The following is a 21,564-nucleotide window of genomic DNA, read 5'->3' as shown; positions in this document are numbered from 1 at the left end:
TTGAAGTATTCCCCCACGGGCGCCCGGCTAGCTCAGTCGGTAGAGCATGAGACTCTTAATCTCAGGGTCGTGGGTTCGAGCCCCACGTTGGGCGAGCTCTTTTAATCTACTTCCTACGCTTTTAAAAGAAGACGTCTTTCGCCGCTGTCCCATGAGAAAATTTAGAGCCCAACTCTGGGGACGGCTACGGTTCCTGCCTCTGGGAATATCTTTCTCTGGTTTTTTACTTGGTCAAGAAGGGCATTTACTCTATATAGTTAAGCTTCTTGGATGCGAAAGAAGGTGCAGACATGTTTGGGAAAGGTGGAGTCTGAAGGTGCACAAAACGATCCACAGGGAACAGTTTGACAGGCAGAGGCTCAGAGGCGGCAAAGTCCATGGAGAGTCTTGAGCACGTGTCGTTATGGAAACATGGAAGACGCATTTTTTATAACCATTGCCTCCTACACCTTAATGGGCCCAATAGATAATGCTGTTTCCCACCTTTTTCCTTCCCTATGGCAAGTAAAAGAACCAACTGAGCCACGACGGGCTGTACTTGCCTACAAAATAACATCGAAAGGGTTTTGAAAATTCAAACTGCATTTCTACCCCCGACTCCCAGTGTCCAGCCACTGACATTTCTCACTTCCTTCGCACCAGGCACCCTTTTTGCTCGAACAGGTACATGCTGGCTGTGGACCCGGTCAGGTCCGCCCTGTACTTCGCCAGTGTTGTCCCCGATGGGAGCGAATGTGGCTGTTATCAGAGAGTGAGTTGAAAATCAGTCCCTTGTCAAACTGGCCGAGACTTTTTGAGACTCCCCCGTCTCTCTGTGAAAATCCACTGCACACGTCTTCCTTTATTATTCCTTGGAAGCTTCCGTACGTTCATTGGTATGGGTTTCACCAAAACACCCAGGACGACGAGAAGAGAAAGTGGACGCATACACTTTTTCATTGACTCTAAAAGCCAGATTAACCACACTCCTCCCGCTGGCTTCACTGGCGCTGCTCTCATGTCCTCCCAGGCCTCGGGACGACGCGATGGAAGAGCCTGCGTCTGGGAATCCCAGGCTGGCTGTGCATGTGAACCACCTGGGGAATTCCTAACATTTCAGATTTCTGGGCTCTGTCTCACACGTGGTCAGTCTGAGCCTGGGATGGCTTAGAAACCGTGTTTTAAGGGGAGATACCGATGGCTGTGTAGACTTTGTCACAGGGTGTGCACGCCGACGTGGCTGAAGAGGAAAGTCATGATTTCTGCAACTTACTTTCAAACGTTACCGCTCAAGGAATGCGTGCACACACGAAAAAGAGGGGCGGGGGTGAGTAAGGAGAGTGACAGGAGGCAGGGCCTTCTCTCCTTCCAGGTTCCCATGTTCTCCTGGGTCCGCAGTAGCGGACCTGTGACGGTCCGGGCCCACTGATCCGGGACGCGGACACGCCGGGTCGCGGGCCCCGGAGCTGAGAGCGCAGAGTTGGCACCCGCGGAGGGAAGCTCTGCACCGCGCTTCCTTCGATAGCTCAGTTGGTAGAGCGGAGGACTGTAGCGGTGGCTCCCAGGCATCCTTAGGTCGCTGGTTCGAATCCGGCTCGAAGGAACCAACATTTTGCGCCAACTTTTTTTTTTTTTTTCCTTTTCCATCCCCAACCCTTTAATTCCTGGGTGGGCATCCATTTGACTATCTTTATTGTGCAACGAATCTATGTTTTTATGTCTTTATTCTCCGTCACCGTGAGATCAGATACGCGCGATCAGATGTCAGCCCGGTCATTCGCACACAGCCGGGCCACAGGGAAGTCCGGAGCCCCGGCCGGGCGTCCAGAGCCGCGAATCCGCTCCCCGAGGGACCCGGAGCGGGAGGGGCGGAATGGAGGGGAGGACCGCCTGGCTGACCCGCCGACCGCGGGGACCGGGTGGAGCACGCGCGCCCCCTGGTGGCCAGAGAGCCAGGAGCCTCCGGAAGGATGTTCTCGGGGGACGCGGCAGCCCCGCCCGCCGGGGGGCACCCCGCGCTTCGCCCGCTACGCCCTTCAATTGGGCGAAGGCGGTTCTCAGCCTCCGCCCGGAACGGCTGGTGGACTGGACGCCAGCATCACCGGGAGGCTCGGGCCACTGCAGGGAGGCCCCTCGCGCCGGTCGTTTTCAAAGCTCCCAGGTGATCTGAACGTGCTGCGAGGTCTGAGAGCCTCTGCTACAAGAGAAACAAATATTTTAGAAGAAGAAAAAAAGAGAGAGAAAAATCAGTACGATTGTCTGCCCGCTTTGCGAAATACCAGGTAGAGATTTTCTTAACCATAGAAAGCATTTCGTAATGTGGTGTCGACCTCGTTTCTGCCCCGTCTCAACAATGCGACCCCGGATGCCCGAGGAGTCCTCTGTGGGTGAGAAGGGTTGCCCGCGGGCTGTGTGCCCGGCAGGGTCTTGTATCTTTATTCTCAAGCTCCAGCACTTTTCATTCAAACCTGCAGACGTGAGAGGAATCCCCAAAAGTTGGCCCCGCCTGTCCCATCATGCAGATGAGGTGACCAGCAGTATCGGAGCGCTGGTCGCGACGGCCATCCCGGCCTTGAAAATGGGCGCTGCGAGGTCCGGAACCCTGACGGGGGTCTGTTAGTGAGAGGGTTTCAGCAGTTTTTTTGTTTAAAAGTTGGAGAATGCGGGCATCGATCCCGCTACCTCTCGCATGCTAAGCGAGCGCTCTACCATTTGAGCTAATTCCCCGCCCTGACGTGTCGCTGTCCTTCCCTGACCCACTTTAATATTTGGAAAGAATTTAGATTTTTTTTCTTTTTTTCTGACACAAGCTGTAGTTGACCTGTCGGCCCATGGGACTGGGTGGACTGCGGGTCGAAGGTGACCGGACAGCCCCAGGACAGAATGCGGGCGCGGAGGGGGTCCGGTCTGGAGACACTCGCGCAGCGCAGCGGGCTCAGCGCGGGGGCGGCGGACACCGGACACTGGACACCAGTTAATTCAACACAGGGAACCGAAGGAGGCGCCGGGGCCTCCGGGCGGGAAACCAGTGTCTCGGGCCATGGGGAGGCCCTCACCCAGCATCTGCACCTTCAAACTGCTTCGCCTCAAGCTGCAGCTCAGAAACGTCCTCCTTGAGGGTTCGTGTTACTTTCAATCTAATTAAATTGGGGCAAGAGGATCAAAATTAAAATGGAGAACGTGGAGCACCTTATTTAAGGAAGTGCCTCTGTCTCTCAGTTCCGCAGGACCTGCAGGATGACCGTCCCAGAGCCCGACAGTGTCCTGATGCCTGTTCTCCCTTCTGCCTTTTCTTTTTAAAAATTGCAATCAGGGCTGACAAAAGTGGATGACTTCCTGCGGTAAGAAGCCCACCGCCCCCACCCCATCTTAGACGAGAGTTCAGAACCTCGTGTTCTCCGTGCGCGTGGAAGCCCACCGTTCATGGCAGAGAGGCTACTGTCAGCCTCGCCTCGATTCTCGCCACCTCCTGCTGTCGCCATCCTCCTCCCCGGACAGCCCGTGCCCAGCCGCAGAACTCAGCGTGGCCTCCACTCACGTGCTTCTGCCTGCCGTTTTCCATGGTTCTGCTAGGCGTGCAGGTGCAGAACGGGAATGAAAGAAAGCAGCCCGCACCAGCCCATCGCTCAGATCCAGGGAGCTTTTTTTTAAAAAAAGGGAAATTATTTTTATTGTATCAATTTCTTTTAAAAATATACTTTTATTAATTTCAGAGAGGAAGGGAGAGGGAGAGATAGAAACATCAGTGATGAGAGGGAATCACTGATCGCCTGCCTCCCGCACGCCCCCTCCTGGGGATGGAGCCCGCACCCCGGCAGGTGCCCTTGCCCGGAATGGAACCGGGGACCCTTCCGTCCGCAGGCCGACGCTCTATCCACTGAGCCACACCAGCTAGAGCTCCACGGAGCTTCATCAAGGCTGGCAGGGAACTGGGAGTGAGGGTTTGCCGCGGTCCCCAGGACGCGGTCTTCACTCCCTATTGCCGGAGCACACACTGAGCATTGACATTTTACAAAGACCGACTTAGCAAACTTTCTTTGGGGAATTCAGCCTTCAAATACGAGTAACCACATCAGTGCTGAGAGGCAGTGCCGACGGGGAGCCCATTAGTTTACCTCCAGGGAGGGTGGGTGACAGGCAATACCGGTCACGGGAAGGACACAGGGAAACGGGAAACTGGCCGAGGGCGCCCTCGTGTGGCCATTGGCGCGCCCTGCGCACGGCCCCTTTAGCAGCCAATATGGCGAGTAAGAAAGCCGGAAGGCTGCCGGAGAAGGACAGTGCACTGTAGAAAACCGAATAAGGTGGTGCCTCCGATCCATGCAGCCGTGCTTCATCCCGCCACCACATAAGACACTCAGCCACTCCCCAAACCCGGGAGAAGCCAGCTGCATCCCGCCGTTTCACGTCTCACAAGGCGTTCAGCAGGGTGTATTACAATTCCGGATCAGCCTTTTCCGGTGGGCATCTCTAGCCCGGAAGTCAGGCTACTTCCTCTTTCCTGAATCTCTGAACACCTCTCTTGGTTTGAATTTCCCGCTGAGCTAGGACCCACTTCCGCCCTCTGCACTAAGCCTAGACTTTCCATTGGTCAAAACCCTCATAGGCCCCACCCCCTCGCGCAGGCGTCGCACGCAGCGCGCGTCCGACGGCGCGGCGCTTTACGGCTGTCGTGCTTCGCGTCTCGGCAAGCATGGCGGCGGGGGAGTCGGAGAAGGAAGTAGCTGAGCCGGAGCCTTTAGAAGAGAAAGACCTGAAATTAGAAGCGGAGGAGGAGCAGGAGGAATCCGAAGAGGCGGCTGGCAGCGCCAAGAAGCGGGTGGTGCCTGGCATTGTGTACCTGGGCCACATCCCGCCCCGCTTTCGGCCTCTGCATGTGCGGAACCTTCTCAGCGCCTACGGCGAGGTGGGGCGCGTCTTCTTCCAGCCCGAGGGTAAGTGCGCGGGTCCGAGGAGCGGGGGGTGGGGGGTGGCGGGTGGAGGGGTGAGTCCGCGGTGTGTGCGGGTCTGGTAGGGACCCGGGTGGGGCGCAGCCCAGTAGCCTATCCTCGGAGAGCGATTTGGGTTTTAACCTCGCCTCCGCCCACCCCTATTTTGGCCCGAATTTGCCAGGTTGTTAATGCGTACAGCCTGAATGAAATCGCAGTGCTTTTTCTCAAAACAGAAGACATCCCTTTGTCCTTCCGGGCGAGGTGAAGAGACAGTCTGATCAGCCGCCCCCATCTGCCCGGCAGGCACTAACCGGAAGTGGAGTCGGGGCCTGTGCAGGTTTTAGGGCAGACCTGATTCAGGAGTGTTAGCACCTAAATTAAAGGCCTTGCAAAGTGAGAAGCAACAAGCATTTATTTGCGATCAATAAGAAGAGCTATTCAGAAAGTACTGATGCAGGAGAAGCCCCAATAGCACCAGCTGGTTTGCTCAGTGGATAGAGCGTCGGCCTGCGGACTGAAGGGTCCCGGGTTCAATTCCGGCAAGTGTGCGTGCCGGCTTGTGGGCGTGCAGGCCAATCAATGATTCTCATCATTGATGTTTCTCTTTCCCTCTCTCTTTCTCTCTGAAATAAGTAAAAGTATATTTAAAAAAGAGGCCCAAATAGTCTAGCTCTGATTTTGAGACAAACACACAAAGGGTATTTATGAGAAAAGGGGACAATTGCATCAGAAGGAAGGCATTGCTATAGGTGCAGATAACGTCGGGATGCTGGTTCTAAACAGTGTTTTTAATTTTCAGCCTGGTACTTATCAGTCCTTTAGTCATTATGTCTGCTTTCTTGTTATCTTTGCAGAGTTCTTTGGGGCACAAAGTTGTTTTAGGCCCAATCCAAAGGTTATTTTGCCGTTTAAACATCCAGAGGTTTGAGGCCTAAACATGTAAAGCAGTTCTTGGGGATGGCAGTTCTGGCTCCAGTTTTAAGTGGCTCCACTTATATTCTGACGGGAGTTAGCATTGAGGAAGGAATGAGTTAGGCTTAGGGAGAAAGGGTGGACTTTGCAGTTCTCAACTCCCTTCCCTACGAAGACCTTGAAATAGGATCCCGGTCTGCGGGCAGGTTTTGAGAACCCAGCGAGTGGCTGCTGCGCCTGTCTCCATGACCACTGCTCTCTCTTTGGCACACAGGTGGGTTCGTGCGGCGCAAGAAGAAGGCAGCAGCAGCCTCGGCCACGGGAGGGAAAAAGCGGTCCAAGTACAGCAAGGACTACACAGAGGGCTGGGTGGAGTTCCGAGACAAGCGAGTAGCCAAGCGTGTGGCCGCCAGTCTGCACAACACACCCATGGGTGCCCGCAGGCGCAGCCCCTTCCGTTATGACCTCTGGAACCTCAAGGTGAGGGGATAGGCTTGTCTGCTGCATCTCCCATCCTACCTCCCCAACCCCAGCCCGGCACCTCTGTGACCTCTTGTTGGCCCTGCCCCCTCCTGCTTTCTCTCCATCCCTGGCCTGTCCTACCCAGACCTTTTTTTGTTTTCCTGTCTACAGTACCTGCACCGATTCACCTGGTCCCACCTCAGTGAGCATCTTGCCTTTGAGCGCCAGGTGCGCAGGCAGCGCCTGAGAGCCGAGGTTGCCCAGGCTAAGCGTGAGACTGACTTCTATCTTCGAAGTGTGGAGCGGGGGAAGCGCTTCCTTGCTGCTGATGGGGACGCTACCCGGCCGAATGGCTCCTGGACCTTTGCCCAGCGACCTACTGAGCAGGAGCTGAGGGCCCGGAAGGCAGCTCGTCCAGGGGGTCGTGAACGGGCTCGCCTGGCAAATGCTCAGGACCAGGCTCGCTCCAACCGAGGGCTCCTCGCCAGGATCTTTGGAGCCCCACCGCCCTCAGAGAGCATGGGGGACCCCGTGGTGGTCAAGGACTCTTGAGGGGCAGGGAGTCCCCTCCATCTCCCAGCCCAGCCCAGAGTTCTGTCTAGCTGATAATGGCTACTCAGGCAGACAGTTTGTTTCTCAGACCAGGAGTTTCTGGTGAGTGTCCAGATATAGTTTGGGCCTCTCCTCCCCTCTCCAACTATTGCACATGCCTTGCTGAAGCACCTAATTCGTGCTAGTGCATGATTATGACAACTGCAGATGCCTGTTTTGTCTCATCTGACAACCTGTTGTCTAACTTAGGATTTACCAAGTCACTATACGAGGCTGTGAATGACAGCACGTACCAGCGCGTACTCCTTGGCATTCGGAATCACACAGGAAAGGGCAGGTATTTAAGAATAAATGGACAGAGGCATCATGGTGGATGTGTGGTGTGTAAGGGGCCGTGGGAAGGTATGATTCCTGATCACAGCCTTGAGAGGGGGTCGTTTTTTCACCAACTTTTCCAGATCATTCCTAAAGAATGAACAGAAGTCTGGAAGAGCCTGGTGAACTGTAATCACAAACAGCTCCCAGGGTGGAGTGTTGGGTGGAAAGCAGTGCACAGGTGAGCGCCGCCAAGAGGTAGTGGCACAGTGACCCGCTCGGGTGTGCCTCGTGTTGGGGCTCAGACGGGAGCGTCGCAGACAACATGCAGAGCAGCCCCAGAGGCGCTCCCTGTAAACCATAGGACTGCAAACGTGTCACCATAACAGAAGTCTCCACACGGCCTTGTAGAGATCAAACTGGTCAGAATCCAGTATCCAAGCTGGGCAAATAGAGTAGTAGATCAAAGTTTAGCTAAATTTAACACTCTATAATAAAAACCCTTACAGTCTGATAATACAAAAGTTTCTTTAGGGGCATCCAGGGAGATCTTACTACACATCTCAAAGTTAATTGTGAAACATTTAAAATATTCAATTAAAATGAAGAATGAATGAAGATACTTCCTATTACCACTACTATTCATACACTGTCCGAGAAATCCTGGTGATACAGACACAAAGTGGAAAAAAGGATAAAATTGCCCTGGCTGGTGTGGTTCAGTAGGTTGGAGCGCTGTCCTGTGCACGGAAATGTTGCTGGTTCCATTCCCAGTCAAGGCACACACCCAGGTTGCATGCTTGGTCCTTGGTAGAGGTTGTGCAAGAGGCAGCCAATCCATGTTTCTGCTCTCATTGTTTCTCCCTCTGCCTTCCTAATAATAAAAATATATTTTTAAAGAAGATAAAATTGACATTGTAAGTATCATAATTTTAACATAAATCTCCAGAAAATTGGTTTTGCCGGTTTGAGTGTAATACTGTCCATAAATGTAAATAGCACTCTGCCTGATAACACTAGATAAGGATGCCACAGACAAAAGACCCTGCACTGAAGTGGGAACACGTGTGCAATGTGTATAAAAGCTGTTCTATCAGGACTAAGACAGCACTCAACTACAGGGATGGGTAAGTATTCACTGTAATTGTATTGACAGGTCAACCCACATTTCTATCAAAAGGGCATGGGTAGGGTTATCAAGAACAAAAGGGGGATGGGTATGGGTAGGTAAGTTGATGTTCAATAGAGATAGGCTAAACTGTATGATCGGTATAACTGTCAGATGCACAAAATGTTGACTAAGGGGGGTCTCAGAACTCTTAACCTGTCATGTTCACCCACAAACCTCAATCCTATACATTTACCTCTCATGGTAAGGACCCTATAAACCAGAATGAGGAAAGCATTTCCTGATAAGTTACAGCCATGTCTGGATTAACCTGTCCACTTAACGTCTCCAGAAGGAAGTGTTTCTTGGCAGGACCTATTGTCCTTCACTAATTACATTGGAAGGGATGTTTAACCCTTTCCCCACTCACCTAGACCTCTCACCATAGGTGTGCTCCTGTTCTCATGATGCCCTACTACTGGCACGTCTGCCCTGCCCAGCGAGTGGAGCAGGGAAAGTAGTTGAGCAGAACTGAGCTGCTCCAGACGACATTCTCCCAGGTGTCTTTCTCCGGGAGCCTGATGTGTTTAACAATTGGGTAACAAGGGCACTGGACGCCACATGAGTCATTAATGGTGCATTGGTAGTTACTGACTTAGCCAATATGGTCAGATAAAGCTGTTACTCCTCCCGGTGCTGTTTACGTCATGCGGTGGGGAGGCTCTGAAAGGACCCACTGTCCAAAGAGCACAGAACACACTCCTTCCAGGTTTCACTCACTCTCAGCCTTAGCACCAGAATTCTATATGGTCCATCAACTACCACCACCACCAGGACTCAGGGCCAGCCACATGACTATCCACCTTATTCTTTTTTCAGCTTTATTGAAGTACTAGAGGCCCGGTGCATGAAATTCGTGCGCGGGGGGGATGGGGGGGGGAAGGATCATCCCTCAGCCCAGCCTGCAACCTCTCCAATCCAGGACCCCTCATGTGATGTCCGACTGCCAGTTTAAACTGGCAGCCAGACATCCCCCTGGCAATCTGGAACGGGTGGCTCCTAACCGCTCACCTGCCTGCTGGCCTGATCCCCCTAACTGCTCTCCTCTGCTGGCCTGATCGCCCCTAACCACCTCTGCCTCGGCCCCGCCACCATGGCTTTGTCCAGAAGGACATCTGGAAGGTCGTCCAGAAGATGTCCGGTCTAATTAGCATATTATCCTTTTATTAGTATAATTGACAGATAAAATTGTAAGATATTTAAAGTGTACATCATGATGAATTGATATATATTGTGAAAGGATTCCTGAGTATTGCTTTATTCTAATACAAGTGTAGGTGGGGGGAGTTTGTTCTTAGTATAGTAGAGACAAAATGCAGTTTTTCAAAACAAATGTTTATTTAAGAATTAAGGGAAAACAAAAACAAAGCATGGGAATACATTGAATACAAGTGTCTTGTTTGGTCGGAAATCTTGAAAGTTACTCTAACTACTTACCTGAGGTAGATGTAGGTTGGCACTGTTTCAAGAGAACCTCCATCCATCCCAGAAGTTACCTCCCAGTTTTGGTTACAAGCTCCCAAGTGGTCCTCCCCAACCTCAGGTTATGCTATAGGAACAGTAACAATACATTTCCCCTATGGTTAAAAGACCTCGGACTTGTTTCATACCCACAAAGTTCTGTGTTTGAGGTGGTCCATCTTTAATTTACTTGAAGACTAGAGACAGTCATCACGAGATTAGCTGAAAAAAGGGTCAAGTCAGCCTGTCAATTATACCAACTCCGTCCCCTTCTGCAAGTTCTAGTGACTAACAAGTAGCCACAGAACTAATTTCATCACCACCATGCCACACACCCATACTATTTTAGTGTTACAATAATCCAACATAGACTAGTGATAGGCATGATTTTCAAAAGAAAAACAAATACATGGTGTGTGTTTTACCACACTGGGCAGCTTTTCATGGTATAAGAACTATTTATGAAAACAAACATATCAGCTTGAATCACCTCCCAGGATCTGTTTACTAAAAGAAAAAACACCTTAGAATCAGATTCCTTACTATCACTATGAGCTATACCCACTGACCCTAGGATTACCAAGATGAGCAGCCAGTCATCAGGATCATAGCTTAAAGCCACACACAAAGTAGCCGCTGGCCACCTCCATGAGTCTGAGGCCAACGCTCCTGAGTTCAAGGATTCGCTATGATCGACCAGATCAACCAGACAGACTAGCAACAAAATATTTATTCACCAGTCTAGTCCCAAACACTGCAGAAATCTTAAGTATTTTTATTAAATGTCTTTTAATCTAAGGGGAAAATACCCTCAGAAGTGTCCATGTATAGATTCCTGGATTAATTACAGTACATCTAGAGAATATTAAATATAATAATTATTCTGTTAAACTGGAAATAAGTGCTTATTCTCAAACCTCTGATGAATTTGGCAACTACTTTTTCTCTCTAGCATTTAGCATCCTAAATTCCAAGCCAAATAAATATCTTACATTGTGATTGCAATCCTTTCCCTGGGAATAAAAAGTATTCTCTCTTTTCTTCATTCTGGCAGAATGAAGCAAATGAAAGGCATATCATTATGGGACTGAATTTGCTATAAACAGCAGGATAATGGAGTGAAAAGAGCAATGCTTTGGCGTCAGAATAGTTAAACCAAGAAGCATGGCTCCTCCATTAACTGCGTCATCGTGTGTTACTTGCCTGCGCAAGCCTAACCTTTCTTCCAGTCTTCCATCAGCCATTATGCACGGAGCTGATGAGGATATATTATCATTCAAAGAGATGATACGTGAAGTCAAAAAAAATGTGTATACTAGCAACATCATGTCACCCTGGAATCTGCACTTCTGAGTTGAAAAGAGATGAATCTCTAACGTGGAAATTTCAAATACCAGTGACACGCTGACATTTCAGAGAAAGGAAATGCCAAGGATGTGCCTCAACTCACACCACGTAAAACCTGGGTGCTTTGCTTCTGCATGAGATTGGCCCCCCAAAGGAGAAACATTTGGGGGTTCTAGTCCAGGAAACTCCTCCCCACTGCTTAGTTCTTTTCACTACCAGCAAGTTTCCCAAAACACCCGTCACCAATCTGGCCAAGAATTTTTTTTTTTTTTAAAGAGAGATCAAGAGGGAAAGTATTCTCCTTTCCCCACAGTGACGCATGCCACACCATCTGTCACAAGGGCACAGTCCTTTCCTTTACTGGATTTCCAAATTTTAAAAAAGAGAAATTAAAGCAATCATCAACTAAGTGGTTCAGATAAAAGCATCTTCACCTGAGTTTCCCATCAGCCTGCTCTGAACAGCCCAAGCTCCTCCCACGATAAGCTTCTGGGTACCTAACAACTGTTTACATACTGACTCATTAAAGCCGCCTCCACCCCAGGGGTCAGCTAACTGTGAGCACAGTTATTCTCATATCTATTATATGTACAAGGTCCACAACTAGATCTCTCACTAGAGCAAAATTCTCTGCAGAGTAGGTTCTTTGGGGCCCCAAGGTAGGGGTTTCTAGCAGGACTTTTTTCAGACTCGAGATATTTACGGAGTTTTCACTCGTGTGAGTTCCCTGGTATACCAAAGGAGCTGGTCATGGACAGCTTTTCTCAGATGTCACAAGGGCTCTTCTCAGATGGCTTTTTGTGTTGTTCAAACCCGAGAAGATTCTCCATCTAATGCTTTCGCCACATTCCAGACAAATACCTACATTTTCACCAATATGGCTTCTTTGATGGGTAAGAAAGTCATAGTTCTGTTGGAAGCTTTTTCCACACTTGCTAGGGTTTCTCCCAAGTGTGGGTTTTCTGACGTCCAGTGAGCTGTACACAGTGTGTGAAGCACTGTTCACACCAAGGGCATTTCTTTTGGTGCGAATTCCCTCAGAAAGAGGAGTGAGCATTGCTAGGAAGCTCTCTCACTCTCTGCGTCTCCAAGGCTCCCCACCGGTACGAGTCCTCTTGTGGGGATCAGCTATGAGCTCAGACTAAAGGTTTTCCAAACCTGAAGGCCTTTGAAGGTTTCTTGTTGGAGTGACTGATTGGTGTTCTGTTAGGGTGGCTCTCTGGGCAAACCATTTCCCAACTTCCTAAAATTGCAGATTCTCTGGTCCCCACTGAAGTCTGAGCTCTTCCAAAGGTCTAAGATTTGCCTACAGTTTTTCATCTTAATGAGTTCTCTGACTCGTAAGTGCATTTTTTTATGGTGTTATAACTTCTTGTCTGGCCAAGACGTCTGTGAGGTTTCTGATGGGTGGGGAGGGCTGAGCTCAAGCCCCTTCTCACCCGCATGACAGATAGATGGTTTCTCACTGAGGTGGACTGTCTGATGTTGGAGGAGGCCTGAGCCCTGGCGGAAGCCTTTGTCACACACACTGTATTGATAACGCAGCTCCTCTGTTTGAGTTCTCATTTTCGGTTGGGCAACAAAGCCCATGCCTAGGAGAAAGCCGCTCTCACATGCAGACCACTGGTGTGGCTTCTCTTCCATGTGAATTCTTTGATGCACAATAAGGTCTGAGCCACAGCTGAAATTTTTCTCATATTCAAGGCATTTAAACGTGTGCGTGTGAGTTGCCTGGTGCCTGATTAGGTTGGCACTCCGAGTAAAACTTCTCATACACTCCAAGCATTTATAGGGCTTCTCCCCCGTGTGGACTCTCTGGTGAACAATAAGGTCTGATTTCTGGCCAAAGCATTTCTCACAGGCACCACACTTATAGGGCTTCTCCCCAGTATGGACTCTTTTATGGACAATGAAGGCTGAACGGTGTCGGTAACTTTTCTCACACTTACTACATTTGTAGGGCCTTTCGCCAGTGTGCGTTCTCTGGTGGCTAATGAGATCCGATTTCCCACTAAAAGCTTTTTCACACTCCAGACACTTAAATGGTTTCTCACCGGTGTGAGTTCTTCGGTGCCGAATGAGGTTTGTACTTCGACTGAAGCATTTATCACACTCACTGCACAGATATGGTTTCTCACCTGTGTGGCTTCGCTGGTGGACAAGCAGATCAGAGCTCTGTCCAAAATTCTTGCCACAAATGTCACATGTATAGAATTTTTTACCTGCATGTGTTCTCTGGTGTCCTGACAGGGCTAAGTGGTGCCAGAAGCTCTTCTCACATTTGCTACATTTATAAGGTTTCTCATAATTGTGGATCCTCTGGTGTGAAATGAGATCTGAGCGCTGGATAAATGTTTTCTCACACATATCACATCGATAAGGTTTCTCCCCAGTGTGGGTTCTCTCACACATAATAAGAGCTAAGTTCTCACAGAAGTTTTGCTCGCATTCAAGGCACTGGTATAACTGATCATCTATTTGAGTAATCTCATGCACATGAATGAAAATCTTTTGACCCTTCTGAGGGCGCGCATGATATAATTTCCTTTTCTGAGTTCTCTGATTAGCTCTCTTTTCTGAAGTGCACATTTCTATGGCTCTCTCCTAGGGAGTTTTCCACTGGTCGTCTTGACCCATCATCTTCATTGTCATTTTTCTGATAAGAACTTGAATGACACACTTGTTTTAGGCCTTTGAGTCATGAGCTGTTTGTCTCTACAAGTTTCCAGCATCATATACACTAATTTCTTACTCGGTATTTCCAACACTGTGAGACAAAGAGAAGTATTATTTATATTCCTATAACTAAGAAAAGAATGCTCAAAATTAACATCACTGTTGAAAAGACAGAAATTCTGCATCAGGGTACATAATGCTATTGGTTTTTCAGGGGCTGAAATCAGTTAGTCTCTCTCTTTGCCAATATCAACCAATCAGCAATATATATGGAAAGTACTAGGGATTATTATTTATTTCATGATCTGGGTGATCTCCAACCCAGGCTCTTCCTCTCCCATCACTCTGGCTGAGCAGTGCCTGCCCTGGAATTCTCTGTCCCCTTTGCTGCTGTTTTTCTCCATGGCCCTTACCACCCAATACAGTGCACACGTATTCACTGATCTGCTGTCTATGGTTAGAGTACGACATGACATCTGTTTGATCGCTGCTCTTCCCTTAGTATACAGAGCGGTTCAGGCAGATCGTCGGTGCTTTGTAAGCAGCTTATTACAGCTCTACTAGTGTCCTCACCTGGTAAAGGACAAAGGCTGATGCCATGGGAGCGGGTCTGAGGAAATGCCTTTTAGAAGAAAAAAGGGACATTTCAAAAGACTGAGGAAATGGAGCTCACCTAGAACGTAAATGGAGGAAACGCAGCATTTACTTTCTGGTCCTGAGAATGTGACTTCTCAAGGAAGATTGCATTCTGTAAAACACAAGGACAAGAAAAGGGTCAACAGTCATAAATGAGAGGACTCAGCACTACATCATTTCACTCAACCTGAAAACGGAAACTTCCATTAACAAGAGAAAATGGGGGTGGGGGGGTGGGGGGGGGGGTGAGAAAATGGTTTTCTTAGACAATCCCTGTTATCCCATTTGACCCTGAAGAAAAGGGACAATAAGACATCTATAACCATCCTTGGGAGTATGACACTAACCTCTTTGAAACACGAAGGCATCGCCTTCCCCAGGAGTGCACGCTGCCTGGGTCTGAGGTACATCAGGGAGCACAGGTCCCTGGGGACGACACCCCCACCTCCCCTGCAGCCTGCCACCGCCACCATTCTGGCCCTCCACAATTTACAACAGACTTGGCTGATTTATATTTCAGCCACAAACAGCTCGGGACGCAGTCACCTGGGGGCATGAGTAGTTAGACAGCCAGACCTGTCCACTGATTTCTCCCTCACCGCTTTAACCTGCCTGCTCCAGGCCACAAGACTTTCAGCTGTTCCCTCAGCAATGTTCTGCTCTTGAGGACCTGACAGACAGCACAGGAAACATACACGTAGCCCATGGCCACCAGTAATAACAGGACAGCGTTCATGTTCTGGTTCCAGGAAAGACAGAGGCATGACAGCTGGTTCTCCCATGAAACGCAACTCTGAACTCCGCACCAGATCCCGGGACACAACCCGACCTGCAGCGAGTTCACTATTTTTTGTCCCCTTCTGTACCCCTGGTCTGAACTCAATGCAGGCTGAATCGCAGAAGTCAGAGAAACTGTAAAATGTAATTCAGTTGGGATTTTTTTGAAAACCTAGGGGCTCCCACGCCGATGACTAAAACGGACTTCAGCCAGTGGACAGAAAAGAGTGCGGCAGCCTGTGGCAGAATAAATCTAAAGGTCACTGTCAAAAAGAGAAAACCCACTCTAAGTACAAAAGAAAACTTTTTTAGGATTTCTGATAACAGCAGAATACAAGGAAGAGAAGAGACCTAGTGTGCACACAGGAGAGGTGGCCCTGGAACAACTCTTAGGAAAGAGCAGAAAGGACCTCACAGCCAAGGAGAAAATGAACAAAGGAAACTATAAGGCCCTTCGACGTGGAGAAAAAATTTAAAATGCACAATCTATCTCCCTGGTATATTCTAAAACTGCCATCCAGTTTTAAAACAAAAACAAAACTTTACCACAATGGCAAAGTGGTAATGTGCTGCTAAATTAGCAACCTTGTAAAATATGTTATGTTCAAATAAAATAAAAATAATTCAACTAAAAACTGGGAGAAGAGGAAGAAAACAGTGAAATAACCTCACTGATTACTGCATTAATTAATGGCAGGCAGAAGTTAAGAATACTATTAAGAACTGGGAAACCAGATAATTAAAGGTTAAATAAGAAAATGGGAATAAAGGCATTTAAAAAGGTCTAAGTACAAACGTAGCCATTATCACAAAAATCAAACTTTCTAAAAATATTTTTAATGAAAGAGCAATGAAAACACATCACGTAGGGAAAAAACAGGGCAAATATTACATAACACTGATAACCAAACCTGATGAAGAGAGCATAAAACAATTTGACAGCCCAGTATCAGTATCAATGTGAAAATTACTAGCAAAATCCAACACATTCTTACACAAAATGCAGCATACTCTTTTATACTGTTACTTTTTTAAATTACCATTTAGTGCTGGCTTTGGCAGCACATATACTAAAATTAGAACGATACAGAGAAGATTAGCATGGCCCCTGTGCAAGGATGACATGCAAATTCGTGAAGCATTCTATATGGAAAAAAAAAATTACTATTTATCCTGGAAATCACTCATCTATTGGTAAAGATTTTCTTTATTCACTTTCACAGCTGCATAATACCCCATTATATGTAGCTATACCAAGTTTATTCAACCACTTTCATACTTATGGGCACTTCAGTTGTTTTAAATATTTTCAAATTATAAGCATTATGATGAATACCCTTATGGATGTGTATTTTCATATTGTTGGAAGTGTATCTTCAGAGTCAATTTCTAGAAAAGGGACTGCTGAATCAGAAGTAAATGCATATCTATGTGAGCAGAGAAACAAGTAGACAGAATCATAAAGCAAACATAATAAAATGTTAACATTTAGGGACTACAGGAAAAGGGTGTATGGGCATTCTTTGTACTATTTTACAACATTTTTGTGAGCCTCAAATTATTTCCAAATTAAAAGTTTTTAATTTTATTTAAAAATTTTTAAAGAACATGGTAGCTGAGCGTTGGCACACTGTGCTAGTTAAAATTCAATGTGCAAGCTCCGAAATCAGATTTTGGTTCAAGTTCCCACTACGCTCCTCTGTAGCTGTGAGAACTGGGGTACTGACTTGAGGTCTCTGGCTTCAGTTTTCCCTTTGATAAAGCAGGGAAGCTACGATTACATGCCTCCAGGAGCTGCTGTGAGAACTGACACAGTGTCAGTTAAGGACTGGGCTCCACGTCTGGGTCTCCACAGGTGCTCGACAAATGACAGGTCCTGTTATTTTGATTCCTTCTTCACATGCACAAAAAGCCTAACATTCACAGAGCCCATCCTCTGGGCCTGCCTCTTGTGTAAAACCTTGTTCAAAATCCATTTAAAATAATTAACTAAATAATAAAATAACTCAGCAAGTTAATGATTAATAAAAAGATTGTGCAAACACAGTTATGGAGAAATGTCACAAGGAAAAGGAAGAATCCAGAATCACAACTAAATGAAGATATGCAGGATCTAGACAAAGAGCTAATATGAGATGGGTTTATGGGAGTCCTGCCTTTTAAAAATGTGTATTACTGTTAAGCTCAAATAGAGAATAGAGTAGAAATAACGGATGCTGCCCTGGCCGGTTTGGCTCAGTGGAACAAGCTTCAGCTCGAGAACTAAAGGGTCCTGGGTTTGATTCCCGCCCTGGGCCCAGTCAGGGTATGTGCTGGAGGCAGCCAAAATGTTTCTCTCTTTGTCTCTCCCCGTCCCTTCCACTCTCTCTGAAAATCAGTGAAAAAAATATCCTGAGGTGAGAATTAACAAAAAAAGAAATAAAGGATCCGAGCTTGGCCATAGCCTGTCAATGAATCAGAGTATTTCCTAAAGTTACCAGCCCAGGGTATTATATTTGCCCTAAGTAGCCAACAACTGTGGGGCACTAAGAAGAAAAAAAATTGTTAAATAAGGAAATAATTTTGTCAAAACTCTAAGTAGACAATAACACTTTCCTACTTCAAAATACTGTAATTGTCTATTATCACACGGAAAAACACAAACTTTCCACAGCTGTATGCAATGTGGCTCCTCCACCCATCTCCAGCCGCCCTCTTCCTTCTGCCGGAACGCTCTTCCCCAGGCAGCCTGCTCCTCTATTTGATTCAAGGGTCTGGTTGAGAATTACTTCCTCAGCAAGCAGCACACTCTGACGACTTTATCTCACATAACCATCCCCCTGATCCTGTTTCTTTCTCTCCGAGCATGTGTGTTTTATATCTGTTCATGTGTTTCTCTCTCCTACTAGAACAGAACTCCCGCTAGGGTCAGACTTAGTCTTTTGTTCACTGCAGAAACCTAGCATCTAGAACACATTAGTTGAATGAATAAAAATATGAATGAATGACTGAATGGATGAATGAATACCAGAACAAAAAGCCATCATCATCCTGGGAGCGCAGCAGCAACGCATCCGGCTAGGAGCTCCGGCAAACCTACAAGTATCCTTCAAGTCGGAGCTTCAGGGAGCCCTCCTCTAGGAAGAGACTGGCTCTCTCGTCCACCAGGAGGGTCAGACCCACGGAAAGAACAGCAAAAAAAGCACAAGCACAGCAGCTGAGCAGAGAACTTCAAAGCTCAAGGTTATCCTTACAGTTAAAGGTTATACGGGACAAGCAGACAAGGTCTGTAAAGCATTATCTAAGAGTTAGATAATTCTCACCCTATCGGGCCCTAGGTTAGGGATTATCATACCTATTTTTCATTGATTACACAGACTGCCTCATTTAATCTTCCCAAGAACTCTGTAAAGTTGGTGTCAATACCAATGTTTGCACCTTACACATAGAACGCCTGATGCTTAGGGCAGTTAAAGAATTACCCAAGATGTCACAGCTAGTCAGTAGTAGAGCCAGGATTTAAACTGCCATCTCTGACTGCTGACCTGCCTGCGCACTGGACACAGTGCCTTTGGAGGCTGCAAATCCATCAAGAGGCAGTTCCTACAAGCCCATCGCGAACGTGCATGTTGGGATGGAGTGTGCAATCCACGTAAACTGCAGGTAGGACCTGATCCTATCACTCTGCTACCCCACAAGCTAAGGCTCATTCCCCTTGACCCTGATCTTCTCCCGTCCCACCTGCCCTCCCACCCCCCTCCCCCCCTCCTCCTCCACAGCCCACCAATTTATACAGAAACGTACAGCGTGGTAAGCCACCTGCTCCAACAACAAAGACTCAAGACTGTCTTCCTCCGTAACTACTCGCCACACACACCTCTTCCCTCTCCTGGAGGAAACACACACACACAACAACGCGCAATTTCCCCGGAGCTGGACACGCACATATTAGTCCCATGTCCTCCCCGGTCTGGTCAGCTTCTTTCACCCCCATCTGGCCGCTCCTCACCTCGGCCTCACTGTTTCTCCTGCAAGAAGGACCTGCACTGGCAGCCAGGGTTCCCGCCCCAAGAACTCAAGAGAAAAGCTAGGAATCGCTCTGGATAACAACAAACTTCATAACAAAGCCCCGAGTCCTGCCTGTTTAATGTCTGTCCTTCTGCTAATTGTTTATTCCGTCAACCTCTAAGGTCAAGATCCCGTTCTCCTACCACTGCTAAGGGCTTATATATAACAAAGTGACAGAATGCAAGTTTCCCAAAACGGCCGCGGCGCGATGCAAACCACCAGAGTCTCCCGCAGCCAGACCCGAATCTCTGCATGGGGGCCGGAGGGGGCCGGAGGGGGCCGGAGGGGGCCGGAGGGGGCCGGAGGGGGCCGGGGCGGAGGGGGGCGGAGGGGGCCGGGGCGGAGGGGGGCGGAGGGGGACCGGGCGGAGGGGGCGGGGGCCCACTGAACGCCCGCGGTTTCCCCTACACGAAAAGCCCAGGTCGCTCAGAAACGCGCCCGGCAGCGTTCGCGGCCACGATCCGCAGGAACCACCGCGCTGAGCGGCTCTTCTTTCAACTTTTCATTGATCGCCTTTCCGTCCGGGTCCAGGGTCCCCGAGCCGCGGGGGCGCACGGACCAAGGCGGCTCCCAGGCCGAGGCCGCGGCCACGGGGTTCCGGTCCGCTGCGATCCGCTGCGACCCGCCCCGACCCCGCAGGCCCGGCCCCCCGAGGCCCGTTCGCCCCGCGGCCCCCGCACCGCCCCTCGGCCGCACTTCCGGTTACTCGGGGACACTAGGTCCGGCTCCCCGGCGGCCGCGGACCGAAAGGCCCACCCTCGGGCGAGGAGGGGAAGCAAACCTGGGGCCGACGAGAGCCGGGAGCGGCGCCCTCTGCGCGCAGGGCCGGGGAGCAGAGGCCTCCACACCGACCGGGCCAGAACGCGAGCCCCCTCAGCCGGGCCGGAGGCGGCGGCGCAGCCCCACCCCCAGAGTCACGTGGTCACGCCCCCGGCGACAGCGCACCCCGCCCGCCTCTGCGCCAATAGGGCCGAGCCTCCGGAAGGGGCGGGGCGAGGGCGCGGGCACCCGCCCAGCGCCGAGGGCCCGGATGTAAGAGCCGCTCGCCGGGAGCGGTGCAGTTCCTGTTGCTGTCCCCGACGTTGGTTCCCTTTCTGCACGGCGCGCCCCAGGGTTGGGCGCGGGAGTGGAGGTGCCGGGATGGAGTCTGCCAACCCCGAGAGAAACACCCCGAGGCACCGGGGAGAGATGGGAGACCCCAGAGAGGAGGCGGGAGGAGGGTCTCCGGGTGGCGGCTCTGCTAAATGCCGTTCTCGTTCAATGTCAGTGTAGCCCGGCGGGCGTGGCTGGGAGGTGCGCATCCACCAGGAGCCCAGAGGTCCCGGTTCGAGTCCCCGTCAGGGCTCATTCCGGGTTCGGGCTCCATCCCAGTGCGGGGCGTGCAGGCGGCAGCCGAGGGGTGTCCCTCTCGCTCTATCCCAGGCCCTTCCTCTCCCTAAAATCAACACAAACATTTTCTTTATTTGTTGTTGTTAATCCTCACCCGAGGATATTTTCCCTTGATTTTTAGAGAGCAGAAGAGAGGGGAAGACAGAGAGACGCGGCTGATTATGCACCTTCCTTGCGCGCCTGTCCTCCCCCTCCGACCGAGGAGCGGCTCCAGGAGGGCGGTGTCTGCCCTCCGAGCCCCGGACCCGACCGCCTCTGAGTGGGACGCTGGGCGATAGAAGCGGGAGTGACCACACGGGCCGCCGCCGGAAGAGCCCTGTCCCTCCTCCTCCCACCTCCCCCTCCGCGTGCGGGAGCAGGCCGCCAGGTGCGGCCTGTGGTTTCTGGTGTAAAGTGATTGGTTCCCAGTCGTTTGCATCGAGGCCCTGGGAAGCTGAAGAAAGTCCAAAAGCAACTTCCCAGGCCGGGAGCACGGTGGGCTTTGAAAAGGATGTTTGGACCACTTGCTGGTTCTCCGCGCGGCACCCGGGTCCCGCCGGACAAAAGCCGTGCCCTCTCTGAGGCTCGAACTCAGGACCTTCAGATTATGAGACTGACGCGCTGCCTGCTGCGCTAAGAGGGCGTCGGCTCCCGGCCTCCGGGGCCCGAAGACAAGGGTGAATTTTCCTTCCGGGCACCGTCGTATGGCCGGTTCGGAAGCGCATCATGGAGGCTCCTGGAGAATCAGCCCGGAGCTGCGCCCGGGGATCCGGCAGGCGGGTGGGGTGCACCCTTTCCGGTTTCCCCAGCGCGAGGCCCGCCGAGCTGGGCCCGGAGAAGCCGCGCCGCCCTGGCTGCTCTTGGCTCCCGGGACGGGGATTCCCTGCCCAGAGGTCTCGGTCCATCGTTCCCTCTCATGGTCTCCTCTAAAAA

General features: G+C 50.0%; 1 protein-coding gene and 1 long non-coding RNA gene across 3 annotated transcripts; one reads left to right on the top strand and one right to left on the bottom strand.

The window, feature by feature from the left end:
• The first annotated feature begins 4,648 nt into the window (after positions 1 to 4,648).
• Positions 4,649 to 8,047, top strand: ABT1 (activator of basal transcription 1). Of its 2 annotated transcripts, XR_013997184.1 has the most exons (4): positions 4,660 to 4,913; positions 6,097 to 6,302; positions 6,456 to 6,938; positions 7,086 to 7,202. XR_013997184.1 is itself a non-coding variant. In XM_081112711.1 (3 exons), the coding sequence occupies exons 1-3, from the start codon at positions 4,673 to 4,675 to the stop codon at positions 6,834 to 6,836; spliced, it is 828 nt and encodes a 275-aa protein (XP_080968837.1). In that variant the 5' UTR covers positions 4,649 to 4,672; the 3' UTR covers positions 6,837 to 8,047. The 2 variants fall into 2 exon arrangements, 1 of the variants encoding a protein (XP_080968837.1); XM_081112711.1 differs by having other exon boundaries at positions 4,649 to 4,913; positions 6,456 to 8,047.
• A 3,352-nt stretch (positions 8,048 to 11,399) lies between these two features.
• Positions 11,400 to 20,179, bottom strand: LOC308534275. Its single transcript, XR_013997183.1, has 3 exons — positions 20,045 to 20,179; positions 14,477 to 14,551; positions 11,400 to 13,894 (listed from the first exon to the last, which is right to left on the bottom strand). It is a non-coding gene; the product is annotated as an uncharacterized lncRNA (long non-coding RNA).
• Positions 20,180 to 21,564: the final 1,385 nt, after the last annotated feature.

The sequence above is a fragment of the Myotis nattereri genome (assembly GCF_964212035.1).
Source record: "Myotis nattereri genome assembly, chromosome: 18".
Taxonomy (NCBI): Eukaryota; Metazoa; Chordata; class Mammalia; order Chiroptera; family Vespertilionidae; genus Myotis; species Myotis nattereri.
The sequence above is the reverse complement of the archived record's forward strand: the minus strand, read 5'-3'. Positions and strand labels throughout refer to the sequence as shown.